Source organism: Podarcis cretensis (assembly GCF_951804945.1).
Source record: "Podarcis cretensis genome assembly, chromosome: 11".
NCBI classification, from domain to species: Eukaryota; Metazoa; Chordata; class Lepidosauria; order Squamata; family Lacertidae; genus Podarcis; species Podarcis cretensis.
The window spans coordinates 39,429,034-39,456,432 of NC_137180.1; the positions used below are offsets into that span (position 1 = coordinate 39,429,034).

At 39.2% G+C, this 27,399-nt stretch overlaps 1 protein-coding gene across 7 annotated transcripts; it reads right to left on the reverse strand.

The window, feature by feature from the left end:
• On the reverse strand, positions 1-26,956 carry SREK1 (splicing regulatory glutamic acid and lysine rich protein 1; the record flags this gene model as incomplete). Of its 7 annotated transcripts, none has more annotated exons than XM_079995234.1 (13): positions 26,750-26,956; positions 24,399-24,532; positions 16,067-16,179; positions 15,233-15,397; positions 14,339-14,517; positions 13,779-13,841; positions 12,762-12,892; positions 10,933-11,041; positions 7,593-7,844; positions 6,276-6,896; positions 5,545-5,640; positions 4,186-4,324; positions 1-2,133 (listed from the first exon to the last, which is right to left on the reverse strand). In XM_079995234.1, exons 1-13 carry the CDS (start codon positions 26,908-26,910, stop codon positions 1,984-1,986), a joined length of 2,313 nt encoding a protein of 770 aa, XP_079851360.1. In that variant the 5' UTR covers positions 26,911-26,956. The 7 variants fall into 7 exon arrangements, with proteins under 7 accessions (XP_079851360.1, XP_079851365.1, XP_079851362.1 ...); XM_079995239.1 differs by lacking the exon at positions 26,750-26,956 and adding an exon at positions 16,453-16,576; XM_079995236.1 differs by lacking the exon at positions 15,233-15,397.
• Between the last annotated feature and the right edge of the window lie 443 nt (positions 26,957-27,399).

The window sequence follows — 27,399 nt, forward strand, 5'->3', positions numbered from 1 at the left end:
TTCCCTCTAAAATACTTAATTTTATTAGTGATAGTACCAAAGATAACAAGTATACAATCTTTACTCTATGCTACTTACACATCATAAATATGACAGCTGTTGTTCCAAGACACAATCTTTCAGTCTTTCAAGACATATATGAGATTTGTCATTCCTTTATTATCAGAATAAGCTGTTTGCCAGCCAACTTCATGTGGCTTAAACATCAAAAAAAAATGACTGTCCATACTTTACATGGTAAAGCATTCACTATAGTTTTAATGTACACAGAGGCCAAAAGGAGAGAGAGAAAACTTTTGACTATAACAAAAAACAATGGGCTATTAAAGCAGAGTCACAATCAATGGGCTTCATTTCCTTACAGCATGTTTTAATTTTTCCATTTACCATAAAAGGTTTACATTTGCATTAAGTGCAATTTAGAGAACACAAAATGAAAGCTAGTTTTTACTTGGCTTTTCCATCTCTTTCCCATGAGGTAAGGCAATTTGATTGTGTTATGTTATATTCAAAACACTTCTTGATTTTAGTGTAATCTTATCTTAGGGCACAACCTTTTGTTGTCAGTCTTACAATGCTGAAATGAATTCAGAGAGGAGTTGAATTTGTCAGGTGCTGTTCTCTTACAGGCTACTTTTCAACAAGTAAACAGGAATCTGTGTGGTTATGTCTTCTCCAGGGAGAACTTGCAAGTTGTCCCTGTCATGCTTCACAACTGATGTTAGAAATGAAGAAACTCTTTAAAATGTCCAGAAGATAACTATTTTAAAAGGGCACTTTTGATTTCAATACCCAGTTCACAAACCGGTTATGATATACGTTTACTTAGAACTGTTCAATTCATCAGTTTGGCATACACTATAGTTAATTTATAGGATAACTGGATTGCAGACAGGGCCACGTCCACTATATGATGATCCTTGAATCTTGATTTCAGCTATGACCCTTTTTTCCATTTAAACGTATCTTCAATGTTATCAAATAACCACCAAGTACACACAAGGCTGACCTCTCAGATGCTTCCCTACTATTGTGATAGAACCATCTAGAAGATAAAGGATTAGACAAAGAGGGAATTAAATAACATGTGATTCCTCGGAATCACTATTCTGTGTTTCAAAGAAGGCACTAAAGCATTAGCTTGTGCTCCCACATCCCAACTCAAAAACAAAACAATCTTGTCATGGGTATCTGTCCTATTTGCAGGTGACTGGACACACCACAATATAGCTCAAAACGAAGCCAGCTGTTTGGAGATTACTACAGAGATGTGCTTATAGTTGGAAGAATGGAAATCTAGTATAAACATGGCCGTTCTTTCTAGAATCTGAACATTAGCATGCATTGATCAACTACTAGTAAGAGAAAGCTTTTAGTCTTATAAGGAAATGACTTAAAAATATAAAAAGAAAGTCACAAGCAACAAATTAAAGAATCTTCACTTGCCTTTGTGGGCATAAACACAATAACTGTAAAACTGTGTTAGGATAAAACTTGTCATCACTGTCATGTACAACAACAAGGGAAGCATGTGTATCTCTGCACCATTTTCAAGCACATTATCAAAACATATCACATTGAGTTTAGTTTAAAAACCCACAAAGCAAAACAAAAAAATTCAAACTACCAATATTTTAACAACTTTGAAAGCATACCCAGCAACTTTAGTGGGTAGTACAGATTACAGCTTTCCACTTATTTGTAACAGCTGTCAACCAGTCTTATCACTGAAATGCATGGATTCCTACAGATGATCAGATCCAATGCTGTTGGCTCTTGTTGCAGCAGATCCTACTGGTCAGTGCTGCTTCTTGCTCATCTTCAAGTTGACCAAACCACCCAAAGAACCCGGAGTGCTGCTAGCACAACACAACATGTCCGGTTGATTGCTTGGTAATTTTTATCCTCTTTTGGTGGGTTGTGGGGGAGGGGAGGAAAAGCTTTGTCTCTTTCCATGGTTGGGTCAGAGGTCCATTCAGTCCTCTACGCATCTTCTGTTTTAACTGAGAGGTTTTCTTCATTTGGTTGGCAGTTCCCATTCTGTTGTAGTTTGACTTCTTCTGCAGGAGGTGTGTCTTCCTTTTCTACTTTGTCAATTTCAGAATTCTGGTTCTCTTTACTCAGATCTTTATCCTGCAGAAAGTTTTTAAAAGCAAAAAATTGTAGAATAAAAAGACCGTAAGAAATGTATGTTACATCAAATAACGTTCTGATACATTTTAGATTAGTATATATCACTTTAGTTATAGCATTTTATTTTTAAAAATGCCCACTTGTTAAGTATAGATATGAGCAGCCAAATCTGTCTTCCCAATTAAAATATTACTGTTTGTGTATTAAAAATTGCATAACTACTTCCGCAGGCTCAATGAAGCCTCTTCCCCACCCCCCATATGACATGGTGCTCCTTTAGTTTCAAAAGACTTTTTAAAGGCAGTTTGTGATACGGCATCAGGCATTGCTGACAGAGCGATGGTCAAAGCAAATCCTGGAGGATAAATAACACAATGGGGGAGAAACTAAAGGACAGCTTATTAAGACAAGAGGACCTATAGGATGTGGCCCTCAATCACTGAAATAGAGCTTCGGTTTTCTGACAGAAAGAGGAAGAGGAGAACAAGAAGAGAGTCCTAGGACCAAGGTCTAATATTAGAGACAGGAGTGTTGAGGTCTAGGCCAGCTCTGCAAGTCTGTGTTTCTGGAAATGATGGGCCCTTTAGTATCCTGAACTATCAGAAGGACCAGGAGGCTGTATCTTCCTGATCCACCAAAACTAGGGGTCTTCTTTTCTCCAACCCCTGTCTAGGAACTAGGTGAAGTAACATCTGCATTTCTTTTGCTAAACTCCCAGAAAATACCTAGCTATACTCATACCTGCTTCTTTAACGTCACTTGCCATGAAACCCTATGATGTGGAGATACCCTACCACCAGCACCATGGCAACAAGCACCTCCCATTCAAAACAAAAATCAGGTTCCACTAGGCATGTCCCAAACTGGTTCTTTGTATCTCAGTCAGAAATCCCATGCCAGAATCTCAAGTTCAAATAAAGGATGGAAGCAAACTAGATCAGCTACTCATATTCCTAAACACCAGCACTAAGAGATCTTGTTCCACAAGAGTTCTAGAGGAAGGGGGTTACTACTGAGAATACGCCAAGCCTAGTACGTGCAATTCTTGAGGCCCTGCAGTTCAATGTGTAACTTGACACTATTAAAAAGTATTTGTGTTCAAGCTAATGTGAAGTAATACAAAGTTTTATTTGTGGTTTTCGATCCACAGTGGCTCTTTCACACATGCAAGTGCTCATTGGATAACACAGCAAGGACTTGCTTTGCTAAGAACACTCCTGATACTTTTGAAGTGGTGTAGGCATAGCTCATTTCTGTATTGAAGCAGAAACAGATGGGATTCTCCTGCTGAGGTAGCCCCCACCTGCTATACTTTGCGAATCTTGTGAACTGATTCCAGTTCTAAGAGGACAGGAGGCAAACAGCTCAGAGTGGAAAGTAACAGTGCGGGCCAATATAAATTTTGTTGCCTTTAACATGAAATGACACCATGAATATTCTCCTTATCATCTTGGATTTTGAAATAAGGCGGTCCAAAAAGATGACATTGCTATAACAACCGCCACCACCCAGCCATGTATTCTACACAACAAAGGTGCTCTATCAAAAGAAAAGGGGGAATAAATCATTCTGCAGGATCCCCCCAATTCATTAGAGCACTACAGATAATCTCAGGTATGGTCATGTTCTGTTGCCCTCATCTGTAATATTTTAAAGATACCTTGAAGAAGGATCTCCGCTAAGAGCCAGCCTTGGCATGCTGTTTCACAAGGGCTGATAATGCATGTGGGCTGTTGGCACCTGGCATTTTGCTCCAGGCAACCACTTTATACCTTCCAGCTTCATACTGCTAAATGGCATGCGCACTGCTCTACTAAGTAGTCTACTTAGTCCTATTCATCAACTGCAGTGTAATTTACATTTTCTTCAGATTCCCCACATCCACCCAGCCTGTAGATCAAGATGTTATTGGAGGTGCTAGGCACTTTAGAAGCAACCAATGGTCACCAAACACCACCTTAGAGGAAACAGCATGAGGTACCCAAACAGTCAGTGACAAGCATTTTCCCCCACACCTATTTCTTGCTTGCTCACTCATTCACAGTGGCTTACCTTCAAAGTTGTGGTTTTATCAGATTTCTCTTTAACATCCTTGTCTTTGCTACTCTTTTTCTTGGAGGTAGACCGCTCCCTTTCTCTTCTGTCATTACTCAGGTCTCTCTCCTTATCGGTCTTTTTGTCTTTCTTGTTTCTGTTTTGAAAGTAAGAATGAAGTAGCTGCAATTGAAAAGGTCATATATGGTCTGTTCACATTCCCCTGCCTGCATCTGCTGTATGCACATAGGGACACTGTCACACAAATGCTTAACATGCCACATGAAGGGGCAGAGGGGAGCAGCCATTAACATGGTCTGGCATTCTACCATGGCAAGAAAATAGCCAAGTGAGACAAGCCAGAACCTTACTCCCAACACTGGCAGAATAGAGGGAGAGATGGTCCCTGGCTCATCCTTCGTGCAAAATGTGGATTGCAACCTACTTGTTTATGTTTTGTACTTGCTGATTAAAGCAGAGAGCCAAAACAAGCTTAGAATCGTAGAATTGTAGAATTGCCGAGTTAGAAGGGACCTGGGGGTCATCTAGTCCAACCCCTGCAATGCAGGAATCTCAGCTAAAGCATCCAGGACAGATGGCCAGCCAACCTCTGCTTTAAAACTTCCAGGGGAGTCCACAACCTCCCAAGAGAGAGACCGTTCCACTGTTGAACAGCTCTTACGGGCAGAAAGTTTTTTCTGATGTTCCTGTCTCCTTTCTCCAGCTTTATGCTGAATGGGGCCAATAATTCTGCAGTCTTGGCCATGAATTTGAAGTGCCCACTTCAAATACTGCTTCTGCCTAAAGATGCGGCAGGTGGCTTCAGGCAACTAACTAGTTTTCTTAGCCTCATTCCCCCAGCTGCAATACTGGGATAATCTTATTGCAATAATAATAATAATAATAATAATAATAATAATAATAATAATACCCTGCCCATCTGGCTGTGCTTCCCAGGACAACATATGTAAGAAGATTTTGAACATGCAAGTGCTATAAAAATGTAAAATAATTATCCAGCAGGAATGAACTGCTATTTTGTAAACTGCTTGATGCTTTCTCAGAAGTATAATGCAGTTTTTCCACATACTCAGCTCTACTGAAAGTAATTTTCCACTGACAAAGAAATCAAAAGTGCATCCATATTCCAGCTCATGCAAACGCCAGTCTTAAAATTCTCATCCCCTTTTCCTTATAATTTGAATTTAACATTTTATGCAGCACACTTCAATATAAGTATTTCCAGGATGCATGCGTGTGTGCCAACCCCAATTTCTCGTCATTCTAGTAAAATGAACACTAATAGAGTGAGGTGTGCACTGGCGAGAGCCTGCAGTGTATACTGTAGGACCTTGCGTGATAGAGCTATACACTTACCTCCTTGGAGATGGAGATCGAGAGGATTTCCTTTTTGTAATTTTAGATGATCTTGGAGACTTTGAGGGACTTCGGCTCTTCCTCTTCCGTCTATCTCTGTAAGGATTCAGTAATTAAAGATTAATGTTGGAAATTACAATTCACAAGTGGGAACTGTAACAAAATGTTGCAGTGTGGAGAGCTCCTGTTCACTGTTTTTAGTCAGCCAGCCATGCCTTCCCATTCTACCTCCTTTCTGCTTTCCCCCCTGACCCAATTGTCAGCATTCACTGGCCACTGGGCACACTCAGTTCACCCCACCTTAGGGGGATTTTCCATAAAGATTTTTTGCACTTCTAGAAACCTCAGGATTTCCCCTAAGCAGCCTTACATGCTCAGTGTGCAATCACACAAATTAAATGCACGCAAGGCAGAGGTCTCGTGAGAGTCTCTAGACCCCGCACAAGAGCCTCCCAAGGGGACAAGGGCCACTTAGCTTACTGGCTTCGGAAAGGTAGAAATGGGTCGTGTGGGAGCAGTGCAGAGGTTGTTCTCCCTGTATATGATTTTGGCTTTATGTGCAAACCCCACACACCGCCTCCTAGAACATGAGCCTACTTCTTCTTCTTTGCAATACTAAAGACATGATTTATTCTACACTGATTTGAATACGTTTTCCCCCAAAAAAGTTTTTCATAAACAGAAGCAATAAATCTACAAAGCATGACAAAATTATAAGAAAAAAACTGGACCTGCTGGAACTTCGTGATCTTCTTGAGGAGCTGTAGCTTCTGGGGGGTGTCCTGGATCTCTTTTCTTTCTTCCTTTTTTCATCTCTCTCTTTTTCTTTCTCTCGTTCCCGCTCCTTATCTCGGTCTTTTGCCTTCTCTCCTTCCTTGTCCTTATCTTTTGGCTTCTCTGCTTCCTTCTCTTTTTCTTTTTCACTGCTTTTCTCCTCTGCTTTTTCTTTCTCTTGGTCTTTCTCCTTGTCCTCCTCTTTTCCTTTTAGCTGTTCTTTGCTATCCTTCTCCTTGTCTTCCTCCTTCTCAGTCTCTGTCTCTTTTTCCCTCCCTCTGACTTTGTCCAGATCCTCTGCCTTGTCTTTTTCTGTGTCTGACACTTTCTCCTTGTCTCTTTCTTTTTCCTTCTCTTGGTCTTTGTCCTTCTCCCGATCCTTGTCCTTATCTTTTGCACGATCTTTGGTTCTATCCTTGGTCTTCTCTTTGTCCCTCTCCCTCTCCCTGCCCCTTTCCTTCTCCCTGCCCCTGTCTTTATCCTTGTCTCGATCCTTCTCTTTTTCCTTCTCTCTGTCTCTTTCTCTACTAATCTTTTCCTTCTCTCTGATCCTCTCTTTGCTTTCCTTCCTCTTCTCCCTGTAAAATGAAAACATTAATTTAAACTGTGCAGCATTCATTACAACAAAGGACTAAAGTCAACTGCTGACACAAAAACCTCACACCTATATTATGTAAAAGAATTAATGTTTACTACCCTGCCTTCCCTCCTACCCCTACATCTTTTCTCCCCACCAACCAACATCAAAATCTCATATTAAATGACTGATCTGTAGAAAGGACTTCATGATCCGATAATAGAGGATATATGTACCTTGTAACCCCCCCCAAAAAAAAACCTTAATAAAAATAATAAATAAAATGATTAAAGAGCTTCTTGCCACCCTCAAGCATACCTCCAGGATTGCAGAAGAGCATCTAGTAGAGCAGTAGTAAATCTAGTAAAGGAAGGGTAACACCTCCTCAATCTGTTTCATTTGCTTTTAGATTTTTATACCGTTTTCTTGATTTGGGGGCTGAATTTTTGTTTTAATGGATATTGTTTTCATATTTTACACATTACGTAGTTTAGAAATGCTTTTAAGCAAGTAATAAGTAAATAATAAAAAGGAGATAAAATTAGAGCTATTTGTTATACTGAAGGAGTGAAAATGTTGGGATGCTACAAAAACCACTATTTTATGGTGAGATTGTAACCCTACATCTAATGTTCAGGAAGTCGCTCAATACCTCACAAAGAATATAAAAGAAATAAATTAATCATAAGAATCTCACCAAGAAGGCGACCGGCTTCTTGATCTCAGCCTTTCTTTAGATTTTGAGCGTTTTTTGGGTGGAGTTTTGGATCTGCGCCTGTCCTTCTGGCTGGAGCGGGATCTGTCCCGTCTGTCCATCTGGCTGGAGACGGATCTCTCTCGTCTGTCCTTCTGGCTGGAGCGGGATCTGTCCCGTCTGTCCTTCTGGCTGGAGCGGGATCTATCACATCTGTCCTTTTGGCTGGAGCGGGATCTGTCGCGAGATCTACTCCTATAGCATGCAATAGCAAATGATAAATGCTATGGACTACGTTGTTTCACCAATCCCTATTATAAACCATACGAATTGTAATTTGCACTCCACTGTACAAAACAATTTTTCAAACATAATATTTAAAACGGGCATAAAACAGAGAATGTAAATCAAAATTAGCTTCCTAGCAAAAGGTAACTAAAACAAAATTGTCTGAGAAAGGCAATCAAACTGATAAAATAATGCACAGCAAAGTGCCACCTCAAATTAGCATTACTTACAGAACTAAGACATAGTGTAAGTATTCCATAATGAGGCCTCCTTCCCCCACTTTTTTCAGAAGAAGAAGAATCTCGTGAAATTTGCTTCCATGCATACAAAGGTTTGCAGTTTGTATTAAATGACAACCCCTTCTTCGGATTGTGTGCAGACATGTATTATAACATGCCCATGATTTGGGGGGAGGGGGCAGGGTGGGATATGGGAGACAGAAACACTGCATTTCAGTATTGAGGCTCATTCAAATGGTCCATATACCGAAGGAATACCCCCAAGAGATACATCTCCTTCATCAGTAGTATTTATTTTTCGAAAGCTCCCTGAATATTTTAATGTGTGTCATCATCACCAAGCTATACAATGCACTGCAAAGGATTAAGCGAAGCTGTTGTTTGTGTCCAAGTGAGGTCCAGCAAGCTAAGAACTAAATGGGTATAAAATTACATTGGTGGCTCACCCAAAATGATTTTGTACAGGAAAACATTTATGAATGTATCTGAAAAACAATTTCACTGAACTTGCTTGGGTTCCTATTCAGTGCCATTATTTATTGCAATACTCATCTGACGCAATAGGTGTGTGCATGCTAGAGATTTGAAGTGGAGCTAACGTTCTGTTGTATGTTTCCACAAACAAAATTTGTATTTCATTTATTTGCTTACATTTATATCCTGCCTTTCTTCTATCATGGAAGCAGCATAGATGTTTCCAGGTGGTCAGCTATTCAGGCACTAGCCAGACCTGATTGGCTTCAAACCACCCTGGTTGCTGGCTAGACTGTAAAGGCTACCCAACAGAAGTAACAAAGCTGTTCCACTGAGATATTTCAAACTGTTACCTACCTCATCCAATATACTGCTCAGCATGCTGATCAAATACTTATTCTGGTTTCCTTGCATTGTGTGATTTTAATATTTGTTATTGTATTGACCAGAAGAACAGAGAGATAAAATACATGGGGGGAAAACAAGTTCTCAGATCCAGTACTGCAACTGGGAAACTAGTGAATGGGACTGCACACTCTACACAGAAGGCCCATTTTAAATCGAATACTTCCATTGCTTATTAGCATCATGGCACTCCTCTGTACTTAAGTGTATTAAACTTCCACTGAATAGTATGACTGCCATCACAACAGATTTAGAATTGAGGTGGTAGTGGGTGTTTTTGCTTAAAAGAAAGGACCTGTAAACCGAAGAGGCAACAAGAACAAAACAATGTCGGATATTTAGATAAACAAAGATTGATGTAACAAAATGTAAAAATAATTCAGTATGACATAATTCATATTAAACACTATCTGAATCTGAGATACTTAATTGCTATATACTCTGGGGCAAAAATTAAGAGGAAACAGACCATTTGATTTGGGGGCTACCTCAGTTACTTAAAAACTCACGTTGCAAGATTTCCATCCTTGAACTTCAGAAGCACTGACACAGAGTATGTTAAGGGACAACTTCATGCATGTTTGGCTGACATTACAAGATCAGGGCGGTGGACCACTGGGAGCTGATTGGCACATGTGACAGAGTTGTGCCAAAGTCCATGAATTTTTGAAACAAGTGATTATAAAAATCAGGACACTTAATAGATAAAAATGTGATCCTAGACCTGAATTATGTATTTTGTATAATTTTTATAAAGGTAACGTGGATCTTATATGTAAGCAGTTAAATGTATAGTTACTGGTAGCTGCTTGATTAGTAATGGAAACAAGTTTCACGCTATACTCATTAATTCAAGAAACTTATGTTCATTGCTATCTCAGAGAAACTGAGATATCTAAGCAGCTAAAGGTGGCACTGATCCTTCTGATTTCACCCCTATTGTGGGATTATATATTAAATATATGACATTGCAGTCACAGGAGTGGAAAATCCCTCCAAAATATAGTTTTATTGGGTGGCTTTTTTTTTTCTATTTCCTTCCTTGTATAATGTAAGATGTGTTTTTATAATTGTATCTATTTCAGTCACTTCTGATTTTTTTATTTTATTTTGACTTTATTATCAAAAGCTCCATTGTGTTGAACTCACATTATTTTGCTTGCGCCGTCTCTTCAAAACCCTAACAACTAGAAAAAATTGTGCTATACTGTGAGGCTAAAATTAAGGGGAAACAGCTCAGTTACCTAATAAACTCAAGACATTGAGATTTCCCACCTCAAACGTCAGAAGCACAGACAGCAGCGTCATATTTTGAGTGATGTGACATGTTAAGGATGGGAAAAAGGTGTTCTCTTAGCTTCCCATTACTTTTTGTAAAGGGCATAGTTGCCACTTTCTGCAAAAGCCCAATATGCAGAAGCAAAACCACTTATCTTTTTTCTGCCCCATTCTCAATAAAGGAAAGATACTTTTAATTCTGCAAGTTGGGGTTTTGCAGAAAGCTATCGCCTCCACAAACTGAACAGGCAGTGGAAGTGTGTGTGGATTCTCCCTCTTCCCAGCTAGGTTTTTGGAGGAAGCAGCAGTGAGGTGTCTTTTCAAGAGCCCAACTTCTAAGAGAGAACACCTTCATTTTCCTCCCCAGAGAAGGAGAAAAGGAAACCCAAAAGCAGTTATCGGTGGAAGCACAGGGGTTCTTGGAAGAACGGATAGATTTTGTCCTTTGGATTCAGCAGGATTTACTTTGTAACCATTTCCAAAACTGTTTCACTACAGCTGCCATCTTGCCATGAAAAATAAGGAATTCAAATTCAAAACAGTTCTTCATTTCAACCATCCACAAATTGTATTAACGGCTTAAATTGAATTTCCTTAAGAAACAGAGAAGGGACAGGTCAACTGTTGCTTTCAGAGGATTTTATACATGAGAATTTTACCTGCGTTTTGAGTGTGATCTTTTCCTTCGAGATTTTGAACTAGATCTGGATACTGAACGTGAATGGGAGCGCGACCGACCACCTTTCCTTTCACTGCTCTTTCCAGACTCTGAGAGAAAAAACGACTTTGCAGTGTAAGCTCAGAATATTTACAGATCCCAGCTAACAATCTGGCACAAGTGGAATGTACCACATATATTGCAAGGGGCCTACTCTCTGCACATCTTCCTTCTTTGCAAAAATCCTTCAGAAACATCCAAGAAAGTCATTGCATATATTCGTTGAGTGCAGCCATCCTGCAGCAGTACACATAAACCAGATAATTATAAACAGCTAGCTAAATAAGGAATGGGATTTATGTTGCCGCCACAATGCACAAGTTTAAAACATGTTTGGCAAAACTCACTTCAGAGAGAAACACAAATTCCAATAAAGCAGTTTGAAAAACTATGCAGAAACACACATAATAGCACTGTATTTTATTGCCAAAGCACTATTACAATTAAGGAGTTGAGGCTTGAAAACCTACTCCCCCTACAGAACGGTTTCAATAATAATATGTTTTATAACCAATCACTAAATGAAGCAATAGATTGGGAATACGGATGACAATCATTAGTTAAAGTTATTCCACTGATAGATGGGTCTGAACTCTGGCCAGCCAGATCAGGAAACAATATTAACTGAATCTTCCCCTTAAGCAGTAATAAATATTTCTGGATTTGGAAGTTGAATTTTTAAAAATAATACTAGCATACACATTTTTAAAAGCAAAGAACCCAACGCATCTGATATGCAAGTGCCAGATACTTGTAAGGTAGGTAATGGAACTGCATGTCAGTCAGCGCTATTTGTTCTTTTTTAATTGGTTAAAATGTTACAATTAATAATAATAATTGGAAAGCTAAATATTTCAACATTCATTAGAAAATCATGTAACAGTCAGCTCTTGCCAGTGAGACCTCTTCTGAAACTGCTATCATAGAACATTGGGAGGAGTGCTCTCTATAAGCTAGGATTGCAAACGAGTTTGGTGAACTAGGAAGATTAGAGATAAACCTGATCTCTGTCTCCAACGCTCCCCTTCGCCAAAATTGCTAGAATCTTCTCATTCACTTGCCCAATTTCAGAAGAGAGCTAACCAAGAAAGAAGTGGCTGCAATGAAATTTCCTAATGAGTTCAGATATCACAGGAAACCGGTTTAAGAAACTGGGAAGTTTTCTCTGAAGCTATGTGTGCAAGGCAGTGGGGAAGAGAGAACAACTTCAGCTGGTTGCTTCATTCCCACTTCACCAAACCATGATCTGCTGAACCAGGAATGTTATTTGTGATATATAGAGAAAAGGTTGGGAGACTGGATGGGATTGGGTCACAGAAAAAAGGTAAGGAGGAATGTGAGCACAGTAGGTAGCAAGATGAAAAGACTGATGAAGAAGCAAGACACCTGGCAGGGGAGAAGGTGGAGGAGACAGGGAGTTAATGAAAGGAGGGGCCAACAAGGAGAGGAAATCCCATACATTTATGTTACGGTTAATAAAAAGGACTCCATTCAGCACTTTGACAATAGAAAGCAGTGCTACCCAGTGCATGAGCAGTTCTATCTTCACGGTGTAAAGTGTAAAACCACTCAGACGCCATCAAAAACAGATGGGTCACAAAACAATGTTGTCCACTGGTTGTTGCTCAAGCTGGCCTTTCCCTATATCTAAAAATAAATAAATAATAATAAAAAAGCTATTCTAAGTATGCACCAGGATTCATTGCAGCAGAGATACTTTCATCCTAGCAGTGGTGATAGTCGTATTGCAAGAAAGTAGTAAGATCCTACCTGGCTCAATAGCAGCAGATATAAACGACTGGGCTTCCCGTACTCTCTTCATCACTTCTTCCAACTCCTTAGCAGCAGCTTGTGGTGTCATTTCAGGAGGCTTCACTATTGCATTATTGGAGTGATTTATTCTAAATTAAACAAGCAAACTCAATTCAGTTTATACGTCATTGCACATATGCACACGTAGTTGAACTAGACACACAGAAAAAATATGCACTTCACACCCAAATATTCATTTTATAGTGAGGTCAGCCACAGAACTGGGGACCAGCACAAGCCTCATATTCTTAAGTCCACAACTACTTTGGATTATACCTCGTCCCTGCAGGTAAGGGATGGCGGAAAATCTACCTTTATTTATGTTCTCTGTTAAACACCTGGGAAAAGAGACTTTCTCTTTCCTTTTTCCTGTCAACTCCTTTTCTCATTAAGGCTCGTTGCTTTTTGAAGTCTATGTGCAAGCTTTGTTCTTTTTAGTTTAAACTCCAGGTGCTGTATTATAGTCAAGTCACTTTAGAAATAACAAATGTTATTAAATACAGTATTATGCAAAAGAAGTAAGTGTTTCGCTGGCTCCATGCAAAAGATATATGTATTTGATTTTGCAAAGCGCACCCATTTCAAAACACGGAAAAGAGCCAAAAGGGGATTACAACAGGTAACTACATTTTTGCACATGTTTTGCTTTAATTTTGGCAGTTTTCTTCCAAATGCTTCCACTTAAACTTAAGATTTCTGTTTGAAATGCTGAATGCCAGACCACTTTTATCCTGCATAGTTGTTTCACCATTACTAAAGAAATAAATAATTTCAATCTGTTTTAGTATTTTAGCTTTTGTATGTTTTAAAGTTTTAACGTTGGGTTGTGAATTTTTCTTGATTTTGCTATTTTCTCTTTTGTAAACTGCTTTGAGGTTTGGTTTTGTTTTTTTTACAATCAAGCGTTGTATAAATTTTATAAATAAAAAGCATTGGCTTGTTGGCTCAATTTTTACTTGATTTTGCAAAACTTGCCTCTGATCTCTAGAGCTGGAGTTGCCCGTGGTCTTTATTTCAGGACAGGAACCAGTATGGAGCCTGGGGGTATTAAATTGCAAACAGGGTAGAGCTCACAGAGGATACCACTTGAACTGCTGTGGCACATGCCTCTGCTTGCACACAAGCAACAGCTAAAAAGAATAAGATTGCACTTTTTCTACCAAAGTACTAACGGCAAACAGATTAACAGGCTTTATCAGGTACTTGGTAAAGGGATTAAAGCACCATTGAAACGGCAACTTCTGCATGGCAAACCTTTCACACAGGTTCAGCAGATCTGCTTGCCAACATGAACACGATTTAGGTTTTAAGTAAAGACAGAGGGCCCTTGCACAGAGTTAAATAAGAAACGCATGCAAATATTGCTATGGAAATGCTATTCTGTGCTAATATATATATATATATATATATATATATATATATATATATATATTCAGTAGTTTCCTAAAACTGTGGCAGAGTTCTATAGGACAGGGTTGCAATTACACACAATATACCTCCCAATTTATTTTGATAATATTTGTACTGTCTCTTACTTCAGCGGCCTATCTCCAAACACAACTCCATTAAAGGCAAGGGCTCTAGGAACAGAATTTTGGTCAGCAAACTCGACAAAAGCAAAACGTGTTGGTTGAGTCTCATCGCCTGCCATCCGCACAAACTTGACTTCTCCAACTTGCTTAAAAAACTCAAGAAGCTGATCTGCTGTAGTAGTCTTTAAAGAGAAAGAAAGAGGGCTCAGTCAAGTAACATCACGTGCATTCGCTTATAAGCCTGTCCCATATCCTTTGACCCAGCCAAAATAGATACCCAAGTCCCAACTACAGTACTGTAAACTCCTGAATGACCACGCCCCGTACTGCATGGTCTGTCCATCTAATGCAGACTATAAACCAGGAAGAGCCAACATGGTGCCCTTGAAATATTTATTGAACTACAACTCCCATCAGTCTCAGACAGCATAGCCAATGGTCAGGTATGATGGGAGTTATAGTCCAACTACATCAGGAGGGGATCATACTGGCAACTTCTGGTATAGATCATCTGAGTGGGGCCTTGTAACCTGTGTGTTGTGCACAGCACCATACTATACAAGTTGGGAGGAAAAGTAATCATTTTCAAGCTCTTGGAGGCTGTATAGAGTCTGTAACTAACCTCTGTACACAGCATCAGGGAAAGGCTGATGCAGCAGATGCTCTTTTAATTTGCTCAAAATCAGAGCTATCAAGCCATGGAATATAAAGCTACACTTTCCATTAATGCAGGTGTGGGGAACCTTTGGCCTTTCTGGTATTGAACTACAGTTCCCATCATCCCTGGCCATTAGCCATGCTTGCTGGGGCTGATGAGAGCTGTAGTTCAGCAACACCTGGACGGCCAAAGGTTCCTCACACCTGCATTAATGCATCTACTGTAGCAAAGACATTTACCTGGGAATTCAAGTTTCCAACATATACAGTCCTCCTAATTTCATCAATCTTGGAAGGATCCACATTGCCCATAATGGGCGGCTGCGGTATGTCTCCAATGGCTGTAATATTATGATCCAACGCTGCTGCTGGTATCGCACCCAGTGGACCAAGAGAAATACCAATCTGAAAACAGAGGATAGTTTTTACAGAAATAAGTATGAAAAGTTTTCCTCCCACTGTGGACTGATTCAAATTAAATTCACCTCAAAATTTAGGACTGTTAGCACTAGTCCTAAAACCTGCTGTTTGATATGTGACCACAAACCATCTTGGCTGACCAGACCAGGTAAGGAATATTCTTAAAAGCAAAACAAGCTGTATACACTGTCACTAATATGTCTTAAGAAGAGGAGTCCTCTTTTACATTTACCAAAAGCATTACTGCATAGCTACTTAAGTCCTCTTTCAATTCTAGAAAGTTTAGCAACCAGAAGATGGTAAATATAAGAGTGCACAACAACACCTGGAGTCCATTTTAAAATTATTTCACTCTACAGATGCTGTAGCTTTAACATTATGCCAGCTTTCTTTTTAACATTATGCCACCCAACTTTTTTTCTTTCTTTTTTGCTTAACATTCAACCTGACAAAGAGTTCTGGAGAGCTCTAGATCTTGCTCATTATGTTGCGACATTCCGACTGGTCCTAATAAATGTACTGCCCTACATTTGAATAATTTCCGATTCAATACAATTACTGTAATCATTACAATGTAATGGAACATGCACCCAAAATGCAACTGAATAGACTGCATCCCCTTTAAGTAGAATTATTACATGAATATCTACTTACTGAACTCACGGGTGGTGTTGGTATAGGAAGCAACCCTCCACCGGGAATCAGGCTTGTCATTGTAGGAGCAGGAGCCAAGAGGGAGAGGGCTTTGGCTTCATCTGGAATTTTACCTGAAGAAGCAAATATTTTTGTTACTAAAAGTAACGCCACCTCCCAAGTGTTATTTTTCTATTTTATTTTTTTTACCAACACCCTTCAACTTAAAAATAGTAAAGAAAAAAAATCAGTCTATGAGAGCCTTACAAAAAAGAAAATAATTCCAAGTTTTTCCTTTGCCCCTGCTCCACTAGGAACAACAAGTGAGCAAAACTAGCATTACCGGATTATTACTTTAAAAACTGAACAATGTAGATAATTATTTAACACTTTGAGCTATGGGTCACCTGTACTGGAAACTTAATGTTCATGAACCAAACGATATCAAGCATGGACGCTTTCGCAGGACGTTGTTTTCACGGTGATCGAAAGTTGTGTTACACATGACAACCGTTCGTGTTGGCTGCATCACTAATAGCACACAGAACATCAGATACAGAAAAGAAGAACATTTTTTAAAGTTTAATCCCCAGAAATGGCAAATAACCAAATCAGTCAAAAGGAAAAAAAAAGAGGAAACAGGAGTGTGCTAACCAAAATCAGCCCTTTTTGTCTGCTAAAATAGCTGAGTGAAAAATGTTACCAGATGACTGCCTTTTGTCAGTCCAGTACAACAACTCAAGCAAGGCAAGAAACCTAGAACCGCACTGATTTTTAGCTTAGGTACTTCAACTACCCAGTTTCCTTAACATCCGGAGGTAGCAGGGCATTTACCAAAATATTTGTTCAATCTCATTGGTCCAATGCAGACATAAGCATTTATGTCTGAGTGCCTAAACCATTGTTAAGCACTACACCTTCATCACGTAAACATAACTAAGGTAGTATGGCTACCTGTCCGGCATCTTTATTTGTCAGGTGACAATAAGTTCTGCTGATATCCCTATATATTCTCTCTGGAAGCATGGCTGACCTTCAGTAAAATAAACAATAATGTCACTATGTTTGGGATCTTAACCCAACATTTAGTACTAATTATAATCAACCATTGCCTGCACTGGATTATTACCTAAAATGAACTTGACTAAAGCGCGCTTTAAATCTAACCCACTTAGTCTTTCCTTAAGATATCCTAAGAGCTGCTAAATATTGTGATTTCCATTTAAGCTTAAGCAACTTGAGTTTTAAAAGCCATAAAAAATTCTAACACACACAAACCAGAATTATTTGAAAAACTGACCAGAAATTATTACCTGCACGTTGCAAAGCACTCTGCCTAGAAGTCACCTTTGTCTGAAGTAACACTAAGTGTTACTCGTCAAAGTAACAACAACCAACCTAAGCCACTGAGCCCTCAAATCACCTGGTGTTTTAATGACATTTCCAAAGAGAGAGAGATAGACCCTTTTGGTAGTTTTTTTAAATCCCTGCCCACTAACATCCTATCTGCCCCTCTCCTACTGCTACAGTCCTCATTTCCATGGACAATCAAAGACATAATATGGGGCAAACTTTCAAACTACTGCATTAACTTCTGGAAGGTTGCTATACTTCAGAAAGTTTCTGGTGTTAGAAGCTGCCTGAAGACCTAAACTGTGATTTTCAAGTTCCTTAGGCAATCTGAGTTTGTGAAGCATATAATTACAAAATAAACCAAAGCCAATACTAAGGCAGCAATAAAGCATTATAATTAAAATATTAATAGCTTCTTAGCCAGATAGAGATCAATTATTCCTGATTTTTCTTGGGCAAGATACAAGGCACATGTGTAGGAACCAAATTATGGTCCAAGGCGTACACATGAATTAGCCAGTGTCTCTCAACTACAATAAAATTCAAGTATATCAGTGTTCTGATAGGTTGCTTCAAGATCAAGATAATACATGGATAAAAATCAATGGGAATAAATAAGACCACTTCCAAGCTTAAGTACTATAAGTAAAGGCTTTTTCAGACTTTACTAAAAAACAAAACTCATCATCAAAACTGAAACATCAAAAATTCTATGTCTGATCAGAACAAAACCACTAAACGTAAACTAGAATCCAGAAAACTAGTTTTACACACAACTACAACTTCTCTGCAACAAAACTATTTGTTCCTAACTATACATATATCTATACATTTCTCAGCTTATTGATGGAGTTAAAGTCCACAAAAAATAAAAACATATTTCAGTAGTTTCAATCTCCACAAAAGATATCCATATTTGTTGAAACTCCTTTCTATGTATAAAACACTAAGCATTGTCAATGGCTAAAATGACATTCTTAAAAGCAATGATATGAAGTGTGCACGCGCAGACGCAAACACACACACATGCACACTTCGCATTCATTCAGAGCTAGACCATGTCATTTTAAACTGATTGATCGCTATAATTATTTGTGTCAATTTACTTGCGTCCGTTTAAAACCTCTGGTGTCTTACCCTCACTTGAAGTAACCTTTATAGGTTAAAAAAAATATTCAAGTGGCTTTAAAATAACTCTAAATTTTGGCTCGTTAGCAATATCAGCAACTTCAGGAGGATCGATTTTTAACAATATAATTCCTTGGCTGCTTACATAAAATTCCCAGAAATTTCAAAATTCTTTATTGAAAAAGAGAACAATGAAAGAGATGACGATATCAATTTGCGCTCATCTCTACTTCAGAGAAATGTAACAGAAGAATGTTGGTATTTTTCTTGAGAGTTTTACACAGAAAATATTCAAACTTGACAATGAAAACACTTCTATGATGTGCCTCTGCTGTATCTAAGAGTATGCCATAAGCGTGAGCCAACTCAAGAGAAAAATTAGTCCAGCTTGCCGTCTTCCCATAGAATGCTACAGTAAAGAGAAGACAGTATATAAAACAAACACTGGTCAATACTTCACATTCAATTCACGATTGAGTGTTTTCCAGGCTTTCTCCTATTTTTTGAGAAATGAATTAAGAATATTAGTATTATTTATTTCTTTTCAAAATAAATAATACGACAGCCAATTAAACAGGCCAGGTATAGGTATTGAAAAAACAATGTCCCCCCCGTTCACATACTCACCCAACCATGTGGAAGCATTTTCCTCACAGAGCTCTCTCATATGGTTTCAGCATTCATATACATACTGCCACCAAGAACACAGTGGGAAAGTGGCTCCCAAACAACTCAGTGAACATGTGAAGGGAGCCATTATCTTTTTAGATATGGGAAACCAACTTGCTATGGTTGCTTAGTAAGAGAGCTTCTGGGAAGGGAGGGGGAAGTATTTTCAGAGGACAGTCTTCAGATTGTAGTCCAGAAAAGCCACATATATCTAAAAGCTTCAATAATATGAGCCAATGGAAACAAATGGATCACTTCACTTTTCAAATAATCGAATTCTAGCCAGATTTACTCAGAAGTAATTCCTATTAATTTTATTCATCTTTTATTTCTAACTATGGATGTTTAAGATTGTATCTACAATCTAACTACAAAGTCTAAACTCTGGAATTTTTGGTTGACCAATTTCATAGGGTCAAGTTTAAAATGAATCATGAACTCTTATAACAGAACACCATTTTTACAGAACTGAAGAACCAGCTCACAGGTAGAAATGAAAGAATTAAAGCAAAAAAGGGACAAAATTAACAAAAAGAAGAGAAAAGAAAGCAAAATAAAATAATAAAAACAGAGACAGGGCGTCCATCTTCTGCAGGCCAGACTCCGCTCTCATTCCCCCATGAAGTTGTCACTTGGCGGCAGGTTTAGTGGCATGGCAAACAATGCCTAACTCAGGCAAGTGTAACAGGTCTGCCTTGGCCAGTCTAGTCATCTAATAATGCACAAATATCACACAGAGAAAACATACAAAACCAAATTAATAGTCAAAATCCATCTTCCAGAAAATGTGGACATAAAAAAGTTCAGAATGATGGTTAAAAGTGGCATCTCTGATACATTTCAATATTGGCTTCTCTCAAACCAGAACAAGTTTTTTCGAGAGATTTCAGTTATACACACAATGGAAAGGGGCCACATCTTGACAATGTAATGATGTTTTTTTTTTGTTTTTTTTGCCAAAGTCACAATGTTGGTTAGTAATGTGAATAATGGTGAAGTGTGTTTGTGTTACACATTGAACACCAGTTTAATGCCCAGTGTGGGCCTTCAGAGGAGAATAATTTCTGACAGACAGAATAGAAGTATTTTTTAAAAAGCTGTTGAATTCCTTCTCTTTCACCCCCACCCGCAATATCCTTCTTTGCCAAGTTTCTAGACAATTATCATTCCTGTAAGAAAATTATTATGCAACATCTGGATTTTCCAAGAGAGACCAGCCACTAGTAGGCAAGCGTAGATAAAACATAGCACATTATACCAGTGCTCTTACAGTCTGCTCCTTTTCCCCATTTGGTCGAAGGTAAATTCAAGGAAGATGTCCATGAAGTTTTAACCATTGCCCAGACTATGCATTTTCTAACTAAAACCATTTGGAATTCTTATTAATAGTCTAAAAAGCACATCATTAGAGAACTATGTTGAGATGTTGTTCTTCAGAAAATGACATCTCTGAAATTCCCTGCCTGCATAGACTACCAGTCCTAATTAGGGATGAAATCCTCTGCAAGCTTACCTGAAAGTAAGCCACCTTGAACTCTTTGAGTATAGTTGAGTAGGATTGCACTGTAAGTGCTATTTAAGAAGCTGTACAAGCAGAAATGTTTAAGGTAGTTTACACTGTCAGGATAGATGTCCATTACTTAACATGTTCTTTATTTCCATTTGCAGGTTTAAATAGGTAATGTATGCTTTCTAGAATTGTAAACTGTACCCAAACACAGCATTAATGAGCAACACTATGTACGGTATGTATATATATATATATTTATTCTATTTAGTATTGACTCTAGATTTTCAAGTCACCTTTGGGTATAAACTTGCACACATTAAACATTGTGTAAGCTTTGTGTAAGAATGCAAACAAGTTTGTGTGTTATTTTATTGCACATAACCCTGTCTTCCAACAACTTATCAGCAGAAATAACAGGGTAGAGGAGCACCACCAAGCCCCCTGGAGTAGTTGGGTACAAGGAAACAAAAGGAAGAAGGATCTTCTTTTTCATAGTCCCCAGGGTAGCCCTTCCTCACCAGCCACTTTCCAGCTGGAGGGTTGATTTTATTACCTTTTCTAGTTGGAAATAGTTATCTCATGTGCTTAGCTATTCTTCTCTCATGGGAGTTACAAGACAGCAGAAGAAAGACCATGAAAGAGGGGTAGCATAGGACACTCACTTGTTCTTAGTACAGTAATAGTGTTGTTATCAGATAGGCAAGTATAAAATATAAAAACTGTTCTTCTCCATGCCCAAAGTATCAGTCCCAAAAAAAGGAATAACAATCTCAGATAAAGGTAGGTAACCTTCAAATACTCTCTTGACTTTAGAAATTTGGTTTTAGTTTGGTGAAGCTATTCCAATAACACCAGGGTAGAGAACCTGTGGCTCCCCAAATGCTGTTGGACTAAAGCCATGCTGTCTGAGTGAGGCCCCATCCTAGCTATAGCACTACAGAGTCAGGGTATACCAGAAATGGGATAAAACAGTGCTTTGGTGTATTTCCTATCAGCATATCAGTGAAGCCAAGAAGTCTTGCTGTCTGGGCAGCCCAGGACATCCAAACATACTGCCCAGGCTTGCACCCAAGGGAGGTCACTTTGGTGCTGCTAATACAGCTGTTTTACTTCACCCCTGGAGGTGCACCCCACTGTCTTTCCAGACAGACGGATGCCAACAAGTGGTGCTATTCCTGTCCCTGAATAAACCATGCTAAGAACCAACTCAGAGCCACAAATGAAAACTACTGAAAACTAAAACAAAGGGCATAAGTGATTGGTTAATGGTACTTTTAAGGCGTTAGAACTGACCGCTGAAAATTTTGTTCTTATGTATCTGCAACATATAGGTAAGAGTAGGCACAGATCTCCCTACTCCAGAAATGCATGTATTCCTGCTTTGCCAGAGGGAAGAAGAGAGGTTTTGTTTCTCAGAACATATATACTAAGAATAGAACTGTAGTGTCATGCACACTTTATACATCCATACTGGATGGTCTGGGCAGTATCCAACTAACTCTTTTCACCAGCACAAGGATTTCTGCTTGCGTAACGTAACTTCCTTCCCACATGTATCCAGTGTCTTCTCCAAATCTGCCCTGGAGGGGTGGAGGAATAGATTTAGGGAGCATGGCGGGCAGGTGATTAGAAGGTCAGCTGTGATGACCTTGCTGTGATGGATCAACTTAGTTAGATACTGCCCTACATGTGAACATTACCCAGTTCTAAAGCAAAGATTTAACAAATTAGTTATATTTTAAAAAATGTATGGAACATCATTTAAGTTTAAGTGCAGAAAGGGAAATGGTAAGTAAAGAACACAGAAACCCCCATAACTCTTTGATTTTTTGTGCTTTTAGCACATATTACGTTTCCACAATCAGAAGAGCCATATATCAATATTTCTAAAGGAAATTCTGAGGTCCACAGAAAGGCACACTCTCCAGGCTGCAGAAAGCCACGTCAATGGTGCTCCACAACTTCAAACAATCTTGCTAGAAGACCTGACACTCAAGCCTGTGATATGGCACAGAAGCACTTTTTCTACTGCATTTGAGATTATGTCACCAAAGTCATATTAATTTACCGTAATAAAACATTTCAATTAGCAATGTAACTGGGTAATGATAATGTAACATAGTTATGAATGTAAGAAAAAAGATTGCAGGTTTTATTAATTCTGAAAATACCCAATAATTCTTGAAAACTATTCAGGATAGAGAACAGAAATAAGGGTCAATAAATTTCAATAGATGTATTCCCTTTCTCTGTTATAGGAAAGTTCTACTACAAGGATAGGTTTATATATCTGCACTGTTTTTATCTGTTTTGGAATTGAAACCCTAAAGCTTAGTATCAAAACTTCAGCAATAAATGTTTGATACATGTTCTGAACACATAGGAATGGATTCAACTAACCGGTCCTGATAGCAGACAACAGCACAAGCATTTTCACTATTGCAGTGGGCCTCTCCCCCTCCTCCGCCACAATGTATGCACCTGAAATTGGCTTGGGGGTTTGGGGAGAACCCCAGAACAATGCACTAGGCACAAAAATGTTTGTGCTCACAAAGCAATATTCTTGGTACTAGGTTAAATTCCTCCCATACTCTAAGCCTGTAAGTATCTTGAGTTAATGACCTCCATCCTTGGCTCACAAGACCACCTTTAGAATTTTGTTTTATTTACTCCCTTTCATTTCCCTTCTGTTCGCTGGCCAAGGTCACCTTTGAACTTCTACCTGAACAATAGGAGTTAATTGCACCTGTCGATCTTGGCTGATGCTTCTGAGACACTTCCTTTCTACCAACTAGGTTCTGCTGGAACAATTCCCTATCTCTGTCCCTTCCCACATATGCTAGGTATTCTGACGGAATTTTGTCCTCTCTAAACTATGACTAGAGAACTGGAATTCAGATATATACCTATGCAACTAACAGACCCAAATTTTGTCCTCTCTAAACTATGACTAGAGAACTGGAATTCAGATATATACCTATGCAACTAACAGACCCAGACTCTATCATTTATTATCTGAGCAGCTGAAGGCATCCTTAATATTACAAGGTGATTTGCTACACAATTGTGAAAGCAGCATAAAGGCATACTTACGATCACATTAAAGCTAGAGAACCACCCAGTTATTCACTAACAACTCAAACTTAGGAATGCATTACTAATGAGTCATTAGGATGGGATACACCATTACTCAAATTAAGCCCACCGAAGTAATTCACTACAATTGTTTTTGAATCCTGAGAATCCTAGCTTACAACCAAAATAAGAAAGTATGGTCTAGCTCCTACTGTATCAGAGATGTGTGAATATGTGATTGGAATTTTCTGATGTAGTTTCACTTCCATCTGTGTTGCCCATTCCTTTTCAGACAGATGGCTAGGACAATTTTAGGATGAAGTTGTCAGTGTGCAGTTTTAGTGAAAGAAGCAAATGTTCGTCCTTGCAAAATATAAATGAAACATGACCACATTTCATAAGAGAAAATGCCCACACATTTCAAACCTAATGTAACACATATTTTTAAATTCCATACAAATTTCAAAAAGAAAAGTGTCTTCCTTCCTACCAAATTCGCTTTTATTACAAGAAAAGATAAGTAATAGCTTCAACACCTTCCCAGTTGCTGAAAAAACACAAGCAACAAATTGACAGAACAGAGACTATCAAAACAAAGGTATAATCTGAAATACCAACCTTCAGCGCAGGGCACAACTATCAGAGCTCTGTCAATAAAAACCGTGTTTGTTAGATGCTGGGCCACACCAACACTTGAAGATTCCCGAAACTTAATATAACATACTTTGGAGGAAAAAGCAAGTGGTGCGTTGCTGCAAGAAAAAGAAAACCAATTAGATGCTGTAGTTTTGATTTATTTTTGCTAGCTAGTCTTATGCAACTATAAATATTAATGCAAATTAATTCTAAAAATTACAGACCTACAGAACATGAAAACTGAAATACGTTTTCCACATAGTATCAGATTACTTTAGGTTGGTACAAATATAACTCTAACTTATCCATTAACTACAGTTAAGGGATCAGGATGTAAAACTGCACTATATCCACCTACAGGTTCTCTAGTTCATGTGAGCTTGTTTCACAAATACACACACAAACCCCTTACCATGGTTAGGAATGAACACTGAGCAGCCTTAATCATGGTCAAAAAAACCCTGAATTCAGCTTTTGAATCTGAATTACTATCCCCACTTCTTAATCACAATTAACAACCAAGCTCATGTTGCATCTGCATTGGTCTTTACTTTTTAATACAGAATATAAATAAAACTCTTCTCCTAAAAATAATTCAAATACTAGCAAAGAAACATTCAGTCACCAGCAGTAAGGTGTTTGTTTAATTTCAGGTAATTAAAATATTTTAACAGCATTCTGTAAATGACCGATGCTACATGTAAATGAAATAAAATTGTACATTAGGCAAACTTCTGCATGTGCTTTAAGATCTTCAGTTAAGATTTTTAAGAAATGGTGGAACACTTTTATAGCTGGTATCCTTCTGGAAATACGGCCAACTCCTTTAAGAAGAAGTCTCTACCACCCATTTGATGCTGAATCTGCACTCTCATTTTTAATCACCCTGGCATAAACTCTACAAAGTATCATGGGGACATTTTAATATTTCAGTATTTGTCAAATAAAGCCACTTCATTCCGCACAAGTTGACACCTTGAACTCTTGGGGCAGTCGGCTCTCCCATGAGCTTAAATTAATAGAACCAACCTAGGTTTGTATAACATTGTCTGATAATATGCTGATTAAGTGTGCGAAGACTAGATCTTAAGGAGTGTGTTTGAAGAGTGCAGGTGAACAGCATCAATTTATTTATGATTGTAAAATCCCAAGAAATCTGTGAAAAGCTAGAAAGGGTCTCTCCAAAATAGGTAGCAGGAAACAGAATGGCAGAAGAGATTCAATATCAGTAAGCTAGAAGTGGTGCACAATAAGACAAGTCCCTGGTTGCACATCAAAAACAATGCCTTCCCATTACTTCTAGGCTGTTTATGTATTTTAAGCCATATTTTAATTAACCGTTTGTTGTTGTTGTTTCTATTACATTTTACTGTAATTCATATGTGGTGTTAGCTGCCCTGAGCTTGGCCCTGGCAGGGGAGGGCGGGGTATAAATAAATTATTATTATTATTTTCCCAGCAAGCACAAGGTTGAAGCACTAATACTAATTAAAAGTTTATTCTGCTAACATCCCATTCATTTTTGAGTAGTCCCAAATCTCTCTGCCATTTACAAGTGCTTGAGAAAAAAGGGGGGGGGGGGAGGCAGAGAATATAAAATCACTAAGTAAAATAAACGAAACTTTCCCTCATGCCTTGTTAAGAAATATGGTCTACTGTGCATCCCTTACAATCCCTTCCTATGCGTACTTATTGGAAACTTACAAGTCATATTAATGTAAGGACCATTAATTTCAATGAGGTATGTTCCCAAAGCTGCATGCAAAGGATTGCAGCTTTACACGAAGCAAGCGCTGTTGATGTGAATGAGGCTTACTCCCGAGTAACTAGTCACTAGCCTAGCCTTGGATGCAACGCAGTGCAGGGAACGAGATTCGGGGGAAAGGAAAGCAGGATCCCCGAGGAGCCAGAATTCTCCTACATGGCGTCTTTGCTAAACACAACGCCGAGGGGAACCTCGAGGAAGCACGAAAAGCGGCTTAGGCCTCTAGGGAGCCCGCATTTCGCCTCCGCACCCGCGGCCTTTCCCAGAACCATCACCCAGAGAAAAGGAGAGAAACGCTGAAGGACTGCGGCTGAGGAGAAACTGGCAGGTTTTTTTGAGAGCGGGGGGAGGACAGTCCCTGGCCGCCATCTTAATTTCGGGCAGCTTCTCCTTCTCGTAGAACAGATGCTGCCCAATGACGCAACCACTATGAAGGGAGCCACTCGGCACCCGAAAGCAAGATGGCGCGCGCGGCATCCGGTCCGTTTCTCGCTCTCCCCTTGCCTCAAGGATTGTCATTCCCGCCATTCTCTATGGCCCCGAGGGCCCCGCTCGGGCCTCAACTTACTCCGGAGGGTAGAGACGCAACTCCTCGATGTCACCTAAGAAACCGAAGAGCGTTCGCATCTGCTCGCTAGTGACCGCCGATGATAAATTGGTGACTTGGATAACCGAAGTAGGGGTCAAAGGGAAGCCGAGAGGCACCCCGATGCCGCCGCTGTTCATCATGATGGCGGCAACTTTGCTGTCTCGGCCGAACTAACGCACAGAAGCGAGGAGACGGAAGTCACCACCGAGAAAGAAACGGCGGAGCTTCCCAGAGCGTCCGCACTCGCGCAACTTCCGAGAGAACGCGGCTGCGCCCTGGCGTTGAGGCGGCCCGTTGTTCGTCTCCTTTTCTATGCGGCTTTTAGCTAGGAAACGGAGGGCTTTTTTGTGGTTGTTGAGGCAGTGCAGCACCTGAGAGACGGACAAAAAATGTCAAAGCATATGGAACAAAAAAATCCCTAAATTGCACTTTGCGCAGTGCCTCCTGCCCTTTCCCTCTCCAGTATCCACATGCACCACAGTTGACGCATTAGAAACCTTAGGTAGCAGAATATATTTCCCTGTTAGGTGAGGTGAAATTTTTGCATATCCCACCCCCACCCCCCGTATTAAAAATCAAAAGAATTGTTTTGTACAAAAAAATGCCACAACAGGGAGAAGTTTCATAGA